General features: G+C 33.6%; 1 protein-coding gene across 1 annotated transcript; it reads right to left on the bottom strand.

The window, feature by feature from the left end:
- Positions 1-3,660: 3,660 nt before the first annotated feature.
- On the bottom strand, positions 3,661-4,206 carry LOC107022214 (agamous-like MADS-box protein AGL80). Its single transcript, XM_015222892.1, has one exon. The coding sequence runs from the start codon at positions 4,204-4,206 to the stop codon at positions 3,661-3,663; it is 546 nt and encodes a 181-aa protein (XP_015078378.1).
- Positions 4,207-21,705: the final 17,499 nt, after the last annotated feature.

Here is a 21,705-nt window from a genome sequence, read left to right as displayed (position 1 = left end):
ACCTGGTATTTCTCTATGGGGTGCGCCGATATTATTCGTAAAGAAGAAAAAAGGTTCTCTTAGAATGTGCATTGATTATTAATAGTTGACCAAGGTCAGAATGGAGAATAAGTATCCCATCACAAGGATTGATGACTTGTTTGACCAACTTCATGGTGCTAGCCATTTCTCAAAGATAGACCTCACATCGGGTTATCATCAACTTAGAGTCAGAGATAGTGACATTCAAAAAAGAACCTTCAGAACTCGGTATGGTCATTATGAATTTGTAGTTTTGTCATTCATACTAACCAATAATCCTGCAGCTTTCATCGATTTGATGATTAGAGTTTTCAAACAGTACTTGGAGTTGTTCTTTATCGTCCTTATTGTTGATATCCTCATTTACTCTAGGAATAAGGAAGAACCTGCGAGTCATTTGAGATTTATTCTACAAACTCTCAAGGATCAGTACTTATTCCCTAAGTTTAGCAAATCTGAGTTGTGGTTGCAATTCGTTTCTTTCCTTGGTCATACTGTATCTATTGAAGGGGTCCGAATAGATTCATACAAGATAGAAGCAGTGAAATAATTACCCAGACCTACCTCTGCTAGAGATATCACATGTTTCTTAGGTATAGTTGGGTATTATAAAAGGTTCATGTAAGGATTCTCATCCATAGACTCACCATTGACTAGGTTAACTTAGAAGATGGTCAAGTTTCAATGGTCAGATGATTCTGAGAAAAGCTTTGCAGAATTGAAAACTAGATTGACTACAACTCTTGTCTTGACTCTTCCAGAGGGTTCAAATGGTTATGTGATGTATTCTAATGCATACGGAGTTGTCCTAGGTAGTGTGTTGATGCAGCGAGATAAGCTTATAGCATATGACTCTAGACAACTTAAGGTTCATGAGAAGAACTATCCAACCCATGAACTCAAGCTTGCATTGTTGGTGTTTTCACTCAAGATATGCAGACACTACTTGTATGGTGTTCATGTAGATGTGTTCACTGATCATATGAGCCTTCAGTATGTGCTCACCCAGAAAGAGTTGAATCTTCGCTAGAGGATATGGCCTGATTTCCTTTAGGATTATGATTTGAGTGTGCATTATCATCCTTGTAAGGCGAATGTAGTAGCAGATGCTCTTAGTAGATTATATGTGCGTAGTGTAATCCATGTTGAGGAAGAAAGGAAGGAGCTAGTGAAGGATGTTCACAAGCTCGCTCGCTTAGAAGTTCGCCTTATGAGCATATCAGATAGAGGTGCAACAGTTAAAAATAGGGATGAATCTTCTTTGGTAGTGGAGGTTAAGGAAAAGAAAGACGGTGATCCAATCTTGCTTTAACATAAGGTTGCAGTCTACAATTAGAGAGTGGAGGTTTTCTCCCAAGGGGGAGATGGTTTACTTCGCTATCGGGGTAGATTGTGTATTCCTAAGTGGTTGAGTTGAGAGAGAATATCCTTGCAGAAGCCCATAACTCTAGATATTCTATTCATCTAGGTGCCACTTAAATTTACCGCAACCTGCGGGAAGTCTATTTGTGGAATGGCATGAAGAGGGATGTAGCAGATTTGGTGAGTAAGTATTCCAATTGCCAACAAGTCAAGGTGGAACATCAGAAACCAGGAGGTGTGATTCAAGATATCGTTATTCCTACTTGGAAGTGGGATGTGATGAATATGGATTTCATCATAGGGTTGCCTTGTACTCCAAGACAACATGACTCCATTTGGGTGATAGTTGATAGGATGACTAAGTCTTCCCACTTTTTAGCAATCAAGACTACGAATTCGGCAGAGGAATATGCCAAGCTTTACAATAATGAAATATTGAGGTTTCATGGGGTTCCTTTGTCTATAATCTCTGATATAGGTCCTCAGTTTATTACTCATTTTTTGAAGTCATTTCAGAAGGGTCTTGATACTCAAGTTAACCATAGTACATCCTTTATCCACAGACGAATGGACAGGTAGAGCGTACCATTCAGACACTATAGAATATGTTGAGAGATTGTGTGATCGATTTCAAGGGTAGTTGGGATGATCAAATTCCTCTGATTGAATTCGCCTACAATAATAGCTAACATTCAAGAATACATATGGCCCCCTTTATGAGGTTTTGTATGGTCGTAGGTGTAGATATCATGTTGGTTGGTTTAAAGTAGGTGAAGCAGCTTTAATAGGGCCAGATTTATTCCTTTATGTTATGGAGAAAGTGCAACTCATCAGAGATAGAAATAAGACAACCCAAAGTTGTCTGAAATCTTATGCACATGTAAGGAGAAGGGAACTCGAGTTCCAAGTTTTGTTCTAAAGAATACTCTTGCTTATATATTCCCCGAATCTCCCCGACCTTCATTGTCATAAAATTCGTAGCTTATTGTTTAATTATTGGGATTTCTAAGCTTTGTTGAGTTCTAATTCTCCGAGGACAAAGTTTCATTGTATTAAGTTTATTTGATGTATTTTTCTTTGGAACATGGTGTATGGTCTAGGCTCAATTTTATTCTATTAGATTAGATGGTTATAAGGAGACAAGATCTCTAGAATTCAGTTTTTCATTAATTAAATGATTCGACATTGAGATCTTTTTTCACTTTTATTGTTCTATTCCTCATATAATGAGAGCTAAATGTTTTGTATTGAATTATTTGGGGTTTTATGCGTCATGTTACATCCAGGGGCCACCCCTAGGTCTTGAAACTTATGCATGTAGAAATTTCATGAATTATTAGGGTTAAATGTGAAACGAACATCCCCAAAAACTAGATTTGTTATGCACCAACCTGTTACAAGACCCTTAGTATTTTTTGAATATTCAAATGTTTCAAATGTTTAGTAAACAAGAATATATATTTTGGAATACGTTAATTATTTCCAATAGAGTTACGTGTTGAAAAAATTTCTTGACATAACAAAGGGAGAACAACAAAAATCAGAAAAATTTAACAAATAAACATACATGCTGATACTATTAAAAATTGTTATGTTACAAATATTAATTATAAACAATCAAACTAACCTAGAAGACATGAATTTTTTTTACTTACTAAATAAAAAAATAATAATGTATCTTTTACTTCACGAGATTATTTGAAAATGTTTATTTTATAGGTCTTCTTGATATTTTTCCTTAATGTTAAAATTCATATTCAATTTTATATGTATGGTTAATTCATCATGAAAAGCTGAGAAAGAAAATTTATTCAATAAATAAATCAGTTTATTTAACGTTTAATGTGTAAAAGGATTTGTTGGAAATCGTGCAAACAAAAACATTTTTGTAACAACTAGAAAAACAAAAATGAATAATTAAATAAATCACAAGTTAGTAAACATGTAAATTTTCATATATTTAATAAGTGACTAAAGTAAAATTTTGAAAAATAATTCATCGAACACGACATACATAAGACACTTATTATAATGACATAATAAAATTGATGTAGAGAATCCTACGACACACTTAAACATACAAAACCTAAGAGACACAATTTTTTTAGGGGACAACGTGAATAAACAAAACAATACTAATAAGAAGAGACATATACTAGTCCAAAGCCTTTATTTGTTATTGGAGGGGTTTGAATCTTGATCATTAGAATTGTTTAGTGAAAGGTCATCCAACAAAGTAACAAAATCATCATCATTCACGTTTAGTAAATCAACCAATTATGGACTTTGTGGAATGTCAGTAGAGTTATGGTAGTTAGTCATTTTAATTGATGCACCCATTGAGGGGATCTCAGCTAAAGGATCCATTTGTGGTGTCATGGGAGTAAATGGAGGATCTATAAGTGGGGAAGGCATCATAGATGTCATTGTTAATGAAGGAGTGGATTGAGGAACATTTGATGTAGACCCCTCGTCACCACCATTCTCTTTCATAGTTTCACGTATTAATTGAAGGTTCTTCTTAATAACATAACTTAGATCGTTGAGATAGAAAAGATTCATGTCAATGGAAATAATTTTTCCATTCAACACTTCATGCATCTCATTTGTAATTTCCTTGATCCTATTTTCCTTTCTTACCTTTAGTAGTTTTTTCTGCAACTTCTTGATTCTTTTCTTGGTGAATTCTTCCTTTGTCACCATATATTTTGATCTCTCCAATGCTTCAAATTCTTTAAATTTTTGAAAAGTGTTGATTGCTGAAACAAGATCGGGAAATACCTTAGGTTCATTACTATAAGGACTATATATGACAAGAGCCATTTCAATGTCACAAAGAGTGCTGAGTTCTTGTGCCTTTTTCAATAACCCTATGTGTCTTTTCTTGTATGATACTTTTCGTTCTGTTTCATTTTCAATCAAAGCTAATATTACTTTTTTTCTAGGCATGGCTAAAGAAGATTTATATGAGGATATATGTGTATGATAAAGAATGTATTTGTTGTTGTTCTTGTAGTTGTAGTTGTCTTTGCCTAAGATTGAACCTTATATATATAATGAATATTTTGAATTCTATAATTTTTGGTTAGTTTGAATTATAGAATTTCTTAATATAAACATAAATTTTTTTGGACTAAATTTAAATAAAAGTATATTATCTTGAACATTTTTTTTATCTGGTCTAATACAAGCCAATTATTTTGAGTCAATCTTTTTATCTAAGGTATAGAATTAGTGTTGTTGATGTTTGAATAAGTAGTATCCACAATACACGGTCATAAGTTTATAGAAATCTTATAGAATTAATCTACTATTTTTTCCAATTTTGGATTTTATACAACTTTCAAATATTTCAAAAACTAAATCCTACCTAATTTTGTTTTTATTAATATATGATATATAATAACCGGTTATTTGAACTTTAGTGAAATATTTTCCTAAATTAGTTTGAAGGTAAATCAAAATTCCATAATTTTACTAATACTAATCAAAATAATGTGTTAACACATAATTTAAAATAAAAAGATAAATTTTTTTATTTTAAAGAAATGATTTGTCATGACCCGAGTTCTTAAATCATGATGCCCCAATAATAATAATCCACTAGTAGTGAAGCTAACAATACCATGGAACGATAAGTAATAATTTTGAGTATAACAATTCATATTCTACGTGTACTTTTTCTATTTACGTGAAGCTTATATATTTCCTTGTGGTATAGTTATGAACTCAGTTTCTCTGTGCGACTAGAGACAATAGAATAGGTTTAAATTGATTGTCCATGGATTTTTATGGGACATAATTAAGTTGACGTCGATTGAAGAATTTAAACTTGAAATCATAAGGTGGTATGTAAGGCTAGAGTAGAAATTGAGATAGTGTATATAAGTTTAAGTTATGTTAACGGTATTCTTGCCTAGAAATAAAATAAAAATATTGATGTGCTTGCTTGACTTCACAAAGATAGTAGTGACAAATAGGTGCATCACCTACATTGACTTATTGACATGTTAAAGGACCAAGTAGGTTCATCACCTACTAAGACTCATTTGACCATGTTATTGGGTCAAGTATACTATCTATATCTGGCCCAAGTTGAATAAAAAAATACGGGAAAAATAGACAAGAAATGCCCAATCTTTTCAAGCCCACAAAAAATAATTTGAATGGACAAGTAAGTGCATCACCTATAACACCTCGTATCCAAAACAGACCAAAATCTAGATTTTCAGAAAATCTACCATTGCAGTTGACGGTTTCAATCGATGGACCGTAGCCTGACACACGGTCCATCTTGGACATCCATCATGGAGTCAGAAACCCCCAAAAACTCAACCAGGAAAATTTGACTGAATGTCGAATGATGGACGGACCTACAGTCCATAGTCTGTGTCCGTCAATCAACACCCAATTCACCCACTCTCTAATTTTTACCACGGTTGACAAGCATGGACCTTCATTTGATCTACGGTCCATAGGTCTGACCATAAGTGAAAATTAACAAATAATTAGGGCGGAAATGCAGTTGGGTCAACTTAAATTGATCATAACTATTATCACAAAATGTATTAGGTGTCCTATGACATACCCACTGATAGATTATTGAATTAGTTTTCAATAGACACCAACCTTGCTAAAATCAGACCTCTGAATAAAAAGTTATGCCCGTTTTTTGTAAAGGCCTGTCGAAAAGATCCAACCTAAGGACCCAAACGACGGAACGTCGATTGAACGAAGAACAGTTAGTCCAGGTCATTGTTTGGTCCGACAACAATTAGCTAAGCGGTCTTTTGGTCTTTCCCCACTTTATTTGAACCCTAAAATACGTCGTTTTTACCCTCTATCATCAGTTTTTTGTCAGTTTACGCCTTGAAACATAACTAAACCTTATCTAAGTCAAATCATTAATCAAAAACCTAGAAAATTCGAAGCAATAAAGGATAAAAAGTTCAAGAATCCTAATTCAAGAACACAACAAGGTTATGTACGTTCCAGTCTCGAAATCCTAATATTTCTCAGTGGAATTCATCACCACATATGTGGGATTTCACTAGTGGGTTCCTTTTACCCATTGGGTCCTAGTTTTAAGTCAATTCTTTATTGTCTTATCATTATTAAACCTAGGATTTATGGAATTACAGAAAATCATCATGAACTTGTTAAATATATGTTCCAAAAAAGATATTAAAGTTATTTATAGTTTATCGCATGACTTTGAGAACCCTAGCTTTGTATTTTCTTTAGTTCTTTAATTAGACATGCTAGGTCAGATATTTTGGTTATTTAGTTATACATGCCTTAGTTATTAATGCATCATTATAAGATTAAATGTTGCACTCTCACTTTACATGTTCATTTTAAGCTATCCAGTATTTACAGAAAATTCAATCATAATGTCATAATAATTTAAATCATCGGGAGTAGCATAATACCGAGTTGGACTAAGCAACTGCTTACACAATTAGTCTCAAAACTACTAGTCATGTTTGTTCTAAGTCCCCTCTATGGGCAATTAGTGTAGTGATCACACCATCATGCCTTTATACCTCTAGCAGGGTATATTGGGTCCTGTCGATAAGGCATATACATCGGACTCCACATTTAGCTCATGTGGTTTATTATAGGTTATTAGTGGCTCCCATAATTTAATTAAACTCAATTGCATTTACCATTTATCAGTTATCCAGTATTCATTTTCAGCATGTTATAAATTGGTCATTGCATCTAGTTAGCTCAGAATTCAGTATATCATAATCAGATTACTATACTTATTTTGTGCTTGTTCAGTTACATTTGATTTCAACTTTATTCTATCCTAAATGCCTAGTACCTTCAAGTATTGACACATCTGTGCGCTACATCTTCTCGTGATGTAGGTTCATATTCTCAGCATCAAGATCACTCTTAGATCGATCTCTGATCTCCTGTTCAGCAGTTTCAGTGGTGAGTCCTCATTCTCCGAGGAGAATAGTCATGAGTTTCCTTTCAATCTTTTAGTCATTTAGTTTCAGTTTTTGCTAGACTTAGCTGGGCTTGTTCCAGTATTCCTAGTAAGTTTAAAGGCTATTTTCAGACATAGTTTCATCATAGTAGTGAGTTAATTACTTCTTTGCATTAAACTCATTGTTTTCAAATAGCTCAGTTATAGAATATGGGTGTTCTCAATCTTTTCAGATTAAACTATTATTAAACTCCGCATTAAGTTTATTATCTTTGGTATGCTCATGCTCATGCCAGCAGGGTAAGCTTGGGATCATTTGTGGTCCTAGGTTCGCTCTCCGTGTCACGGGGGTAGCTCGGGGCATGACAAAACTTGGTAGCAGAGCACTAGGTTTAGGAGTCCTACGATGTCAGAAAATACCGCGCTAAGTAGAGTCCTTTTCATGGGTTTGAAGTGCAGCACATATAATGAGAGGGAGGCTCCTATCGTGTGTAAGGTATAATTTTATTACACTCTAACTTGACTTTCTACGTTTCAGATCATGCCTCCTCGTAGAGATAGCACTAGCAATGCGAATGCCAGGAATGCAAACGAAGCTCCTCCGGTCCCAAGAAGTCTCCAATGCTGAGTTTGGAAATGCTATAAAGTTGTTGGCTCAAAGTTTGACCAACCAAAACAATCGGGTTCATGCTCTTTTGAATTCAAATGGTGTATCAGCAACTGCAAGGGTCCTTTACTTCGATACAACGAATCCTCCAGAGATTTTAGGATCACAAACTAAAGAGGATCCTCAAAATTTCGTGGATGAGATCAAGAAGATCTTTGAGGTAATGCAAGTCACTGGGAATGAACGGGTTGAATTGACATTATACCAGTAGAAGGATGTTGCTCATATCTGGTACATTCAGTGAAAGGAATATAGGGTCACAGATTCAACACCATTACTTGTGTTGGTTTAGTGAGACCTTGCTGGACAGGTTTTTCCCAACAAAGTTGAGAGAAGCAAAAGCCCTTGAATTCATGAAATTAAGGCAGGGTAAACATGACAATCTAAGAGAATGGATTCAAGTTTAAGCAACACTCCTGGTATGCTCCTCACATGGTTGCTGGCTCCCGGGTTTAGATGAATAAGTTCTTGTATGAAGTGTTAGATTTTGTGAAAACTGAGTGCAGAAGTGCTATGTTACATGGAGATATGGACATCTCAAGGCTTATGACTCATGCTCAGCAGGTTGAGGGTGATAAGCTTATGAAACATGCTAAAGGAGAATAAGAAGGCTACGACTGGGAACTATGAATATTCTCAGCTGAAATCGGGTGGTGGAAATCGCTCATAGAGACAGCAAAAGTTTTCACCTCCAGCCCCTTCATCAGCAAGTGTTCCATCCTCCAAGAACATGTATGACCTGAAGGGTAGAGCACCAGTCTCTAAGTCTCAGGAATATTTTTTAGGCACCAAGACTTACCCCACTTGCCCTCAGTATGGTGACAAAAATCCGGGCGAGTGTCTCGCAGGAAAAGAAGGATGCTTTGGATGCGGCGACTCACGTCACAAGTTGAGGGATTAAACTTCTTGACAGGGTCAAGGAGGTTGTAATGGTAGATCTCAATCTACAACTTCATCAGCACCAACAAGTCGCTCGACTTAGTAGAGTAACTCATCTACTACAGATGGCGGTCATCTCGAAAACAGGTTGTATGCTCTTAAAGGCTCTCTAGGATCAGGAAGGTTCTCTTCATGTAGTCACTGGTACATTATGTGTCTTTGACCTTGATGATTATACATTGTTAGATCCAGGGGATACTCTTTCCTTTGTAATTCCTTACATAGTAGTCTAATTCACTGTTTGTCCAGAAACTCTCTTAGAACCATTCCTAGTATCTACTCCAGTCGGCGACCCAGTTATAAAACAGTAGGATATACATTATATTTGTACAAGTTATTAGAGTCCTAACTATATAACGATTTCAAGAAAATAACTGTTATCTATATTGGAAAATTCCTAATTTGGTGTTGATAAATAAGGTATAGTCAACCCCCTCCCTCAAACTAACGTTTTGTATCACAAAACATGAGTTTGGAAAAAAAATAATTGTGTCTACTTCTTGATATGGTATTTGTAAATAAATCAGCCAATTGATCTTTAGAGGATATATACTTTAGACTAATACTCCAATCTTCAACAAGTTCTATAATGTAACATCTATCTTCTTGGTGTTTTCGTGATTAATGAGGTTTGTTTCTATTCTGATTGCACTAGTGTTTTCGCCATACAATGTGGTTGATCCTTTCATTCTTGCACAGTTCTTATAGCAATCTCTACAACCAAATAATGTTAGAGTCGTGACACCCTGAGCGTACACCCTGGGCGGGATTGTCACTCGAGAACAAATATTGTCACCAAGGGAACCCTTGTCCTAACTTAAATGCTCAACAGAAGACTTCACTTATCAAACATAACTCATATAGAACTTAGAATGTTATAAAGGAAAAATTCAACTAGCAACTTAGGCAAACTCTAGTCTCCACATAAGATAATGATAATGAAAAGACTAAAGAACTATAACTAAAGGTCTATCATTTTTCTAAACAAAACGAATATTGTGACAACATCCCAGATAAGAGGATCCCTCCGGAAAGCAAGGAGACACACCAACTAACTATGAGTGCTTAACTGGATCAACGAGACCATTGATGTTGATCCTGATTACATGTGTCTGCATTAAATAAGATGCAGACCAAATGATATCAGTTCATCGAATGTACGATTCTATAAGGGGAATACTAAACATATCATAAACTTGAATGTAATTTGAAAAAAAATTTACCTTGACTTTACTCGACTTGTGAAAAACATAACTCAATAAGAAGCAATAAAACACATGCAATGTATAGAAAGCTTTATAAATAGTAGAAAGAAACTCAGTTCATTAAAGAATTCAATAACATACTAAACTTTACTCATTTAATAAAGTAGTATAGTTTCTATAAGAGTTTCTCCAACTGATAACAACCACTATGAGCCTAAATGCTAATACAACGTCTTGCGAACACTTTCAAAACTGTGTATACATTTCTGTCATATTGGACAACATAACTAAGTCTATCCACTAGTTTATAATAAAAATCACTAAGGAATCATCTATCAAATATGATCATTTACTACCCATGATGGTAACATGGTTTATGGAGTTTTGATTCATTATTAATTCGCGCCCTTATACCCCTGCTTAATACTACTCCCAAAATGTACTTATCTCATATGTTTTTAAAATAATTTTGTTTATTTTGTCTTTCATAATTACTCAAAACTTATCTAATGATCTCTCTTGAAATTGATGTTGCCTTTCTTGCAAAAATGTGAAAACATTTCTAACTTTTGGGAATATTTAGTTCTTGTATAATCTTTTCAGAAATGAACTCAACTCTTAAATATCTAGTAAACTCGAAACTTAAGTAGTAAGGCAAGGGTAAAATGTTTGCAAAAGTCTTTTTAAAATTTATGAACTTCACTTGACTTACTTCATAACTAGACATGACTCTTAACTTTCATTGAATTGAATTATGGATTCAAGGTGCATGATCTTATGTTTATGGATGATTTAAACATGTTAAAATGTACGTTAGAAAGTTTGAATTAACTAGAAAATATAGGCATGATACTATGGAACTAGTATTAAATAATGGAAGAATATTAGTAAAAAAAGTCCCTGGAACTCTAAGAGGCGCAAGAGGCAAACCTTTCAAAATTTAAAGACAGGATCGGAGTGCTTTAGCTTAAACGAAGCCCCAGAGCCCAAAATTAAGTGACCTATTTTTGGGGATATAGGAGAGATGACTCCCCAAGACAATCCTCTGGTGCTCCCCGACATTGTTCTGTCGTTTTCAACTCGACACTCTCTAATTCCACATGGTTCCTTCCCCAAAAGCTCAAAATGAGTTATACCCTCAACAGATACTAGATTCAACTCATTATTATACCCAAAACATAATACAAATATCAAGTAAAATTGAACAATACAACTCATAATAATTCAAAAGAATTTAATCAAGAACTCAAAGTAATTAATTTATAATCCGGTACTTCACTAATTGAATCCTGATTGGCACACGGGTGAACCAACCCAATGCAATGTGATCTCACATACTCGTAGAATTGAATACTTGGAGAATCCAGTATACACGAACGTTCTCGTCTTAAGTTTTTGCTTCTTGTTTCTCCTATTTTTATTTTCTCCAAGCCCTAGCATGAACATAGGCCTTTCTAAAATGTCTAAAATCTTCTTTGAACCCAATTAAACTCAAAAAAATAAATTAAAGTAATTGGGTAAGGAAATTACTTAAATAACCTTTGAAATTCCTGATTAGACTTTAATTATTTGAATAGCCCGACATCAAATTGGCATATCTCACTCATACGAACTCGAAATTGCAAAAACTAGGTGGTGATGGAAAAATTATTCCATGATATTTCCTACTATATTCGGAAACTCTTCTAAATCATCCCGAGCTAGAATTTATTGTCGTTTGAAGTTAACAAAAAACACAATTTAACATACTTAACAAAATTTTCAGATTTCTATATACTTTCCAAAAATGGGTATTTCGATTTCTTAACTTCTTCCTACTTTTTTCAATTTGCAAGATGTTAAAGTATCTATCCCTTTAGAATAATCATCCTCAAATTAGATTAATCTTATTAGGCTAAGTGTGTAACATAAATAATTCAATTCAAATACGATTAAAGAAAATTTCACACATCAAGTATACAAATTATAGAGTACTAAAAAGGGAATAAGTACCTTGATCTGGAACTTCTTTGGTTTAAAAGAATATGGATATATCTTCTTCATATCTTCCTCTGCTTCCTAAGTGGCTTCCTCAACAAACTGATTTCTCCAAAGAGCTTTGAGTGATGCTACTTGATTAGTCCTCAACTTGAAATCTTCGCGATCTAGAATCTGAACATAATATCCTCATAATATAAATTATCATTGATCACAATATCTTCAGTTGGTTTGATTAATGAACGATTAACCATGAACTTCTTCAACATGGAGATGTGAAATACCGGATAACTGCGGCTAACTCTTGTGGTAGATCTAACTCATAAGATATATTACCTAGACTTTTTGATATTATGTAAGGGTCGATATACCGTAGACTAAGATTCTCCTTCTTAAAAAATCTTTCAACACCTTTCATGGGTGAAACTTTCAAGCATACCCAATCATTTGCTTAAAATTCTAAATCCATTCTTTTAACATAGTAGTAGGTTTTCTTATGATTTTGTGCAATTTTCAAACTCACTTGAATCACTTTAACCATATCCATAGATTAATGATTTAAATGTGGTTGTATCAACCCTGCTTTACCAACTTAAAAGTATCTAATATGATATCTATATTTTATCCCATAAAGATCTTCATAAGGAGTCATTTGTATGCTAGAGTTATAACTATTGTTGTAAGCAATTTCAATAAGATGTAAGTGGTCATCCCAATTTCCTGTGAATTAAATTACACAAGTCATCAACATATCCTATAAGGTCTTAATAGTGCGCTATGCTTGACTACTTTTCTAGATGAAAGGAACTACTTAAGTTAACTTTTGAACAGAAACCTTTTTGGAATAATTTCAAACAATGTGTAGTAAATTGAGAATCTCTGTCTGAAATAATGGTGGAAAAAACTGCAAAAAGTGAGTTGTTTTTTTCATTCTATCAAAAATCACCCTAATAGAATCACGTGGCTTGCTAGACCTTGGTAAACCTACGATGACATCCGTATTAATCATCTCCCACTTTTATTTCGAAAATTTTTTTATATTCTAGGCCATAACACAAGGATTTTGGTGCACTACTTTAACTTGTTGGCAGCTTGGAACCTTAGACACAAATTATAAAATGCTCTTCATACTACTCGGAAAAAGACTTCTCTCAAATCGTGATACATCTTTTTGGAACCCGGATGATTGGAATATATAGATCTATGAGCTTCCTTTATGATGCACTCTTTGAGTTCATCAACTCTTAGTACGCGAAATCTATCTTGATACCTCAATACAGCATCTCTCCCTTGTTCAAAATCCATTACTTTTTCTTATGAAAATTTGCCTTTAATTCAAGCAAAATTGGGTATTTATCCTAGCTCTCTTTTACTTCTAATACTAATGAAGATCTAGCCTCATTCATCACCACTACTGTCCATTTGTGAAATCCGATAAGGAAACTCCAAGTGTGAAATTGTGTGCACATCCTTTACTAGTTCTTGCTAATCTTTCTCAAAGTTTTGGTACAAACAATAGACAACTTTTTAAAGACATCAGAAACAACATTAGCCTTACATGGTGGTAAAGGATACTTACGTATTAATCTTTAAGTAATTCTTACCACCTCCTTTGTCTGAGATCGAACAACATTTGAGTTAATACATACTGAAGACTTATGATAAGTGAAAATATCTACATGAACACTACACAAATAATGACGCCATATCTTCAAAGCGAATACTACCACAGAAAAATCAAAGTCATGGGTTAGAGGTAAAGAAAAACCTTTCATATGAGGAATTTCTACTTGAGATTTCAGAGCAGCAGGCTTAGAACTTGAGAAAGAAGAAGTTGTCCATGTGAAGTGCTATAAAGAAAATCATATTTTGAAGGGTGCTACTTGGAGGCCGAGGACGATATGATGACCCGATATCCATATCTTTTTCCTTCTACACCGACTCTAGCTTGAGGTAATGAGAACCTCTTGGCTTGTCCTATGTTTTGGAGTCATTTGTATTATGTGTTTCCATGATTTCCTTATTTGTGAATTTTGATGACTTGCATGCATGCTGGGTTGCTAAACTTGAGTTATTTCTGTTAGAAAACCCTAGCATCTCACGGAGAATGAATTTTCCCAAGGGGGAGATAATGAAACACCTCAGAATCTAGTAGGCTAAACTATGGCTAACTTAGAGGGCAAAAGCCAAAAAAAGAGGAAGTTTGGACAGACTTCACCAAGAACTACCTCACCTCACATGACCACCATGAAGATTCTTGGTGAGGACCAGGAGTGACAGTGAGGTTTGTGGAGGGACAAGCATTAGCTAGGCTACACTACCCTAAACAAGGACCGTCTCTAATAGCCACTTGACGGCTCGTGAGGATACCACAGTCGTCGGAAGGGTCATCATCCTAAGCTAGTCGTTGGGGGAGAAAGGGGTGGCACCGTAGACACTCATCCAAGAACCAAGGAGAGCATCTCGACTCGTGGTAAAAATCATGAGTCTTGGAGCCTCACATGGTGAAGTGGTAGCGACTGTATGTTAAGGATTGAATCTTTCTTATTTTAATTAGAACAAGGACATATAATTTCTCCTAAGTCTATGACTCTTATATAATTTATTTTAACCCAAAAACTCATATGTTCAAGACATTATTTCCAAAACCCAAAATAAATCCCCAAAAGTACATATTCACAAATAATTCTCTCTCTAGAATATTAAAGAAGAATAACAAGAAGAAGAAGAGTAAATATAGTGTTCAAGAAAAGGTTTCCATACTTCAATTTCTTTGGGCTTTTCTAGTAAGTTATGATAATTTTCATCCATGGAGTTCTCAAATTCTCCAATATCATAAGGTAGAAATTCCCAATTTGTTAAGGTTTTCATTAATTATCATAGCTGCTCTGCAAAGTCTATTTAAATGATTGAATTATGTTAAATTTAAGTATTAGTTGATGAATTACTATGATTTTATTTTTATATCCCCATAAAACAATTTTAACACCCATGTTTTCAAGTTCTAAATCATGTGATATTAGATTTTTAATGTAAAAGGAGACTTTTATTTAATTAATTATATATTGCTAGCTCAAACATAAAGTTATGATGAAATACATATCTAACCTATGTTTTCTAAGTAATTATGATTGAAAATACGCTTTGATCCTCAAGAGGTAAATTAATGACTATGGCATGTTCTTATGAAGTTTATGCCATTGTTTTAAGGGGCTTTGAGAGTAAAGTACCAATAATGATGTTGTTATTGTGTTATTCAAAGGATTTTCTCATAAACACAAATTAGCATGATGTAAAAGGTTTCCTCACATAATAAGGCTTCTTAGGTTGAAAGGTTTTCTCACCTAATTGAATCAGAGGCTAAAAACTATTATCAATACATCATGGATGGTGAAGGTTTTCTCACGCATGTTATAAGGATTACTAGTCAATCAATAAGGTAATTCAAGACATAGTAAATATTTTTTGAATTTTATAATTAGTATCTAGTGAATATTGATGTAAGATAGAAGCTCCCATGAAGTAAAGTTTGGGTTTCTCAAAGCAGTCTCTTGAGATTAAAGCTCTTTCGAGTAGAGGACATGTTTCTATTAACAATCTCTTTATCTCGTATCTATGTGATCCCATAGATCTATTATCTACTTTATCCAGTTAAGCTAGAAGCCACGGTTCTACTTGGGAAAGTAGAAGAACCCTTTTGGGTATGAGAGACACCCCGGTATCATGTTATAGCTCACATTGTCCTTGTGTCTGTCATGACCCAAATCTAGTCATGATTGGCACCAACACTTAACCTACTAGCTGGGCAAACCTAAGATTCAACCCAAACATAGATTAATCATTCACCTCAAAATGTACTAACCATAATGTTGAAGATTAGATCTCATTAGTGCAAGAAATAATCTACTATATGTCATTCCTAAGACATGAAAGTCATCACATTAAGGAAAGCCAATAATATTGTGTCGAAAAGTGTCACAAAAAACAATTCATTGACAATATTTCATCAATACTTCTTTATTCAAGGAATCACTTCGATGGAGAGGGTTCAAGATCATAAATTCAACGGTCTCGAAGTTTTTGACCAACTCCAAACCACACAACCAAGCTATACAACAATACAATCAAGTACATAGGAAACTTCACAATATCACTCATTACATATCAATCGCAATTGATATTCTATCAATCAAATATAAATAAGCATAACCTACCTCCATTGAAGAACCAAAGTCAAGCAAGTTACATCTTCAACACTTTTCCCTTCTCAATGTCTTCGAACACTTCCAAACTATAAAATTTGTGTAAATTATAAGTTAACGAGTCTATAGATACTCATATTACTCTATGTATAGACTAGATTCAAAAATCATCAAACAAGAATCTATTACTCTATGTATAGACTAGATTCAAAAATAATCAATCAAAAATCTATACACAAGTTTTTAATCTTGAGGTCCATTAACATGTCAAGTCTCTTTATTCTATTATTCAAGCCGAAGGTTAAGTCTTTGTTTCTCTTAATAATATACTACAAATAATATTTACCTACCTTTCACAATTTGTTTAACCTTGGATTTTTGATGATCAAAAGAATAAAACTTAAAACAATGTATAAGTTTCGAACTAATGCATACAGAAATATCATCATGACTCAATCATTATTTAATTATTGTACCTTAATTATCTCAAGAAAAAAAACTGCAGCATATTTTTTTCCTTTTTTTAAAATTAACAATCATATATTTATGTAAAAAAGAACCCTAGGCTCGCCTACGTGGCGCAACCATAAACCAACATTCCCTTTAAAATTTATTTATTTCCAAAGCTAGCCCTCCCTATTCATGATAAGTTGCAAGTTTTATGAAAATGACATTTTAGAAAAGTTGTGACTTCTATAAAAAGGTGTGACTTTCATGAAAAGTTGCGATTTTTATGAAAAATTGTGACTTTTATGATATGTTGTGACGTTTCTGAAGGATTCTTACTTTTCCAAAGATTTGTGACTTTTCGGAAAAGGCTCAATAAACATTTGTCCACAGTATCTTATGTTGTCTATAAATAATGGAATTTTGTACAACTATAATTTGTAGGTTTTTCCCACAAAGGGTAGTCAAATTCAAATATATTATGTATTTCTGAAGTTAGTTTCATTCTTGAAAGTTTTCATCGAGCATAATTTAAACTATAAATCAAGTGATTGATGGAACTGTGGCAAATTTTCCCCCTATTTTTGTGACATTTTTTTAACTCTTTTAAGTTCAGCAAGGATGACTGAAAATTAATCTTCTATTTTGTCTCTTTCTAAAAGTTTCTTTATATATACAAATAAAATTGATTTCAATTGCAATATGATGCGTTGCTTAAATGGTTTGATGGTTGAATTCATTACATTTGATTCTTCAGTAAACAAATCGTTTATTTCTTCCATTATTTTTTGTATATTTTTTTTAATTTATATACATTAATTAAGCTTCTTATAAAGTTTCTTTCATTTATCAAAGTTTTCTTCCTCATATTTCATTAAGCTTAATTTTTTACTATAATCAAAGTGATTGATGTATCTATATCAACTTTTATTTGCAATTTTGGTAAAATTTTTTTAATTATGTTTAAATACCAGTGAGGATGATTGAAAATTTATATTTTTTGAGAAAATTTCTTGTGGCTTGTGCTATATTTTATTGCACTAATCAGCAAATATTTTATAACTAATGTGGAACCAATGATGATGTTTGTTAAAAGAACCAAAATAACCACAATTATTATATTATTCTAATTGTTTTTTCTTGGGTACAAACATTTTGTATGACATTGCGCTATTCCTTGAATTTTGTGTAGAGACCATTAATCCACATATTTTATTGTAAGTTAACTAATTTGGCATACTTCTTGTTCTCTTCTTTTTGGGTATAGAAGAGATCAAGTTTTTGTGAAACTAACAAATGTCCAAAATACACTCAGCAACAAGTATGCACGTCCACAGAGATTACTATAGTCTTTACCGATATTAATAACTATCATTTGATTCAATATTGCTATAGACTTCAGGGACATTTATACATAGTACCAATTGCCTCTGAAAATACAAATTTATTGATAATTAAGCTATTAATTATCGTTAAAGATCATTTTTCTGTAGCGATAACTCATTCCCATTTGATTAAGTTTTTAATTTTTTTAATAAAGAAGTAACAACTCTTTCTTTTGGATTCTTTCAATTACTTTTGTGAACATTAAAATTTAAAACAACCTTAAAGACTATCCTTTTTGAAAATATATTAAGTAACACGTCTTTTTATTCTTAATTATTCGGAAATGAAGGTCGTCTTTATTATTATTTATTGATATTTGTGAATTTAAGAGATCACAAAATTATGTCGTGAGATTTTAGTATGTTATATTTCAAATTTATTGTTTAGTACATCCCGTTGTTAAATTCAGATGCCACCTACTACTTGGTTTATAATTGAATTAACTTTTTGTAACTCCATATTATAATCATAACAAGCACTTTGAGTGATAATACTTTCTTAGTACTAAACTTGCGAGTATGGCGATTTAGAATCTGGACAAGAATCTCCTCATAAGATAAGTTATCATTGATCCCAATATCTTCCCTTTTTAAGATTAATGAAGGATCATCCATGAACTTACTTAACATTGATATGTGAAATGCCACATGAACTACGACGAACTCTTGTGTTAGGTGAAACTCATAAGCTACATTACCTAGTTTTGGAAGGGTCGATATATCGAGGAATAAGCTTCTCCTTCTTACAAAATATCATTGAACCTTTCATTGGTTAAACACCCAAATATACCCAATCATCTACTTCAAACTCTAACTCCAAGCTTCTTATATAGCTATAGGATTGGAATCAATGTCATTTTCAACCTCTATTGAATCACTTTCAGCACTCCATAACTTTATGATCTAAATGTGGTCCTATCAACCCTTATTCATCAACTTCAAACCATCTAATAGGAGAGCTGAATTTTCTCCCATAAAGATATTCATATTAAGCCATTTGTATACTAGAGTGGTAACTATTGTTGTAAGAAAATTGAATAACAAGTAGGTGATAATCACAACTACCTTTGAAATTAATCAGACAAGCCATCGATAAATCTTCTAAGGTATGAATAGTGTGCTCTACTTGATCAATTGTCTAAGAACGAAAGGAAGTACATAAGTTAACCTTTGAACCCGATCCATTTTTAAATAACTTCTAAATTGTGTAGTGAATTGCTCATATCTGTCTGAAATAATGGTGAGAAAAACCGCATGAAGTCTAACCACTTCTTGAAGAGATGACATGGCATAGTCCTTCAGTGAATCGGTAGTGTTTACCGGCAAAACGTGAGTTAATTTTGTCATTCTATCAAGAATCATCAAAATTGAATCGTGTTTCCTGTGAGATCTTGGTAAAGTTATCATGAAATGAAGATTAATCATATCTTACTTCCATTATGGAAGTTCTATAATCTAGGCCATTCCATCAGGCCTTAGGTGCTCTACTTTAACTTGTTGGAAATTTAAACACAGATACAAATTCCAAAATGCCCTTCATACTACTCAGCCGATACTTCTATCAAATCGTGATACATCTTTGTGTAAACTGGATGAATGAAATATCTGGAGCTATGAACTTCCTTTTTGATACACTCTTTCAGTTGACAACTATTGCTACACACATTGTTCTAAAGCCATTAGGTTTTCCTTATGAACATTAGTGTTTAATTCCGAAAAAAATGGGTCTTGATCCTACTTCTCTTTTACTTTTGACAATAATGAAGATCTATCCCCATTCATCACCACTCCTCTTCTATCTATAAAATCTAATTAATGAACTCCTAAGCGTGAATGTTTGTGCACAACCTTTGATAGTTCTTTCTTATCTATCTCAAAGTGGGTCGTAATAGCCATAGACAATCTACTCAAGGCATCAGAAACAATATTAACCTTAACGTGGTGGTATAGAATATTGATAGCATAATCCTTGAGTAATTCTAACCAACCCATTTGTATGAGATTGACCTCTTCAGAGTAAATACATACCGAAGAATTATGATCAATTAATACATCTACATGAACACTATACAAATGATGTCGTCATATCTTCAAAACAAATACTACAACAATTAGCTCTAAGATATCAGTTGAAGGTAATAAAAAACCTTTCACGTTAAAAGTTCAGGTTGAGATTTTTGAGAGAAAAGTATAGAAGTTTAGTGTGCCAAAGCGTTATGGAGAAAATCATATTATGAAAGGTGCTCCCTTAAGGCCAAGGCCGATATGATGTCCCGATATCCATACTTTTTACTTCTACTCCGACTCTAGCTTGAGGTAATGAGCTCCTCTTGGCTTGTCCTATGTTTTAAAATCACGTGTTTTATATTTTTCCATGATTTTCTTATGTTATGCATGTTTATGAAAAATTTTTGCTTCCAAGAAAATGATTTTACATTATTGATTATCCTCATCATGTTGTGCATTGGGTGTGAGTTCCCTATAGATTCCATGAGATGATATGATTACATGGTTTAGCTATGCTTTTGAGTATGGATTTTGCATATAGGCTTCATGTAATTGTGTTGAACATGCTTTTAACTTTGAGAAGGAAGCCCCTCCTTGAAGATGAGGAATTTTAAAATTTCACACATATTAGTTTGTTAGGTGTATCTCCTACTTTCCTTATGTTTCATTGAGTATGTTTAGCTTGGAATAATATTTAATCCTTGGTTAGGTGAATTTTTATATGTTGCATGAATGAACGGTTTCAAGTCTTGAGTTGTTTCAGTTAGAATCTTACTCGAGGACATGTTTTCCCAAGAGAGAGATAATGTAACACCTCAGAATCTAGAGGGCTAAACCAGGGCTAATTGAGAGTGCAACAACCAAAAAGGGAGGAACTTTGGTCACACATCACCAAGCACTACCTCACCTCATACGACCACCATGAAGATTTTGGGTGAGGACCATGATTCATGGAGAGGTTCGTGGAGGGATAGGCAGTACCTAGGCTACACTGCACCAAACAAGGACCCTTCCTAAAGACGGCTTTTGAAGGATACCACGAAAATGGGAAGGGTCATGATCCTAAGATAGTCGTAGGGGTAGAAAGAGTTTGAACCATAGCGACTCGTCCAAGAACCAACGAGAGAACCTTGGCTCGTGGTTGGGACTACGATTCTTCAACCCTCACATGGTCATGTGCTAGTGTACTATAAGTTGAGTGTTAATTGATCTTTTCTTGTTTTTATCAGATCAAATCCATGTCATATTCCCTATGTCTATGACCCCTATATAAGTTATTTTAACCCCAAAACTCATGTGTTCAAGTAATTATTTCCAAAATCCAAAACAAATCCCAAATGTTCTTCCTCTCAAACAATTCTCTCTCTAGAATCTTGAAGAAGAAGAAGTTCAAGATGAAGAAGAAGAAGAAGAAGAAGAAGAAGAAGAAGAAGAAGAAGAAGAAGAAGAAGAAGAAGAAAGACATTCAATCTAGGGTTCAAGATCAATCTTCTATACTTCAATTATTTTGGGCTTTGATAGTAAGTTAAGATAGTTTTCATCCTTGGAGTTA

This window comes from Solanum pennellii, chromosome 6 (assembly GCF_001406875.1).
Source record: "Solanum pennellii chromosome 6, SPENNV200".
NCBI lineage: Eukaryota > Viridiplantae > Streptophyta > Magnoliopsida > Solanales > Solanaceae > Solanum > Solanum pennellii.
The sequence above is the reverse complement of the archived record's forward strand: the minus strand, read 5'-3'. Positions and strand labels throughout refer to the sequence as shown.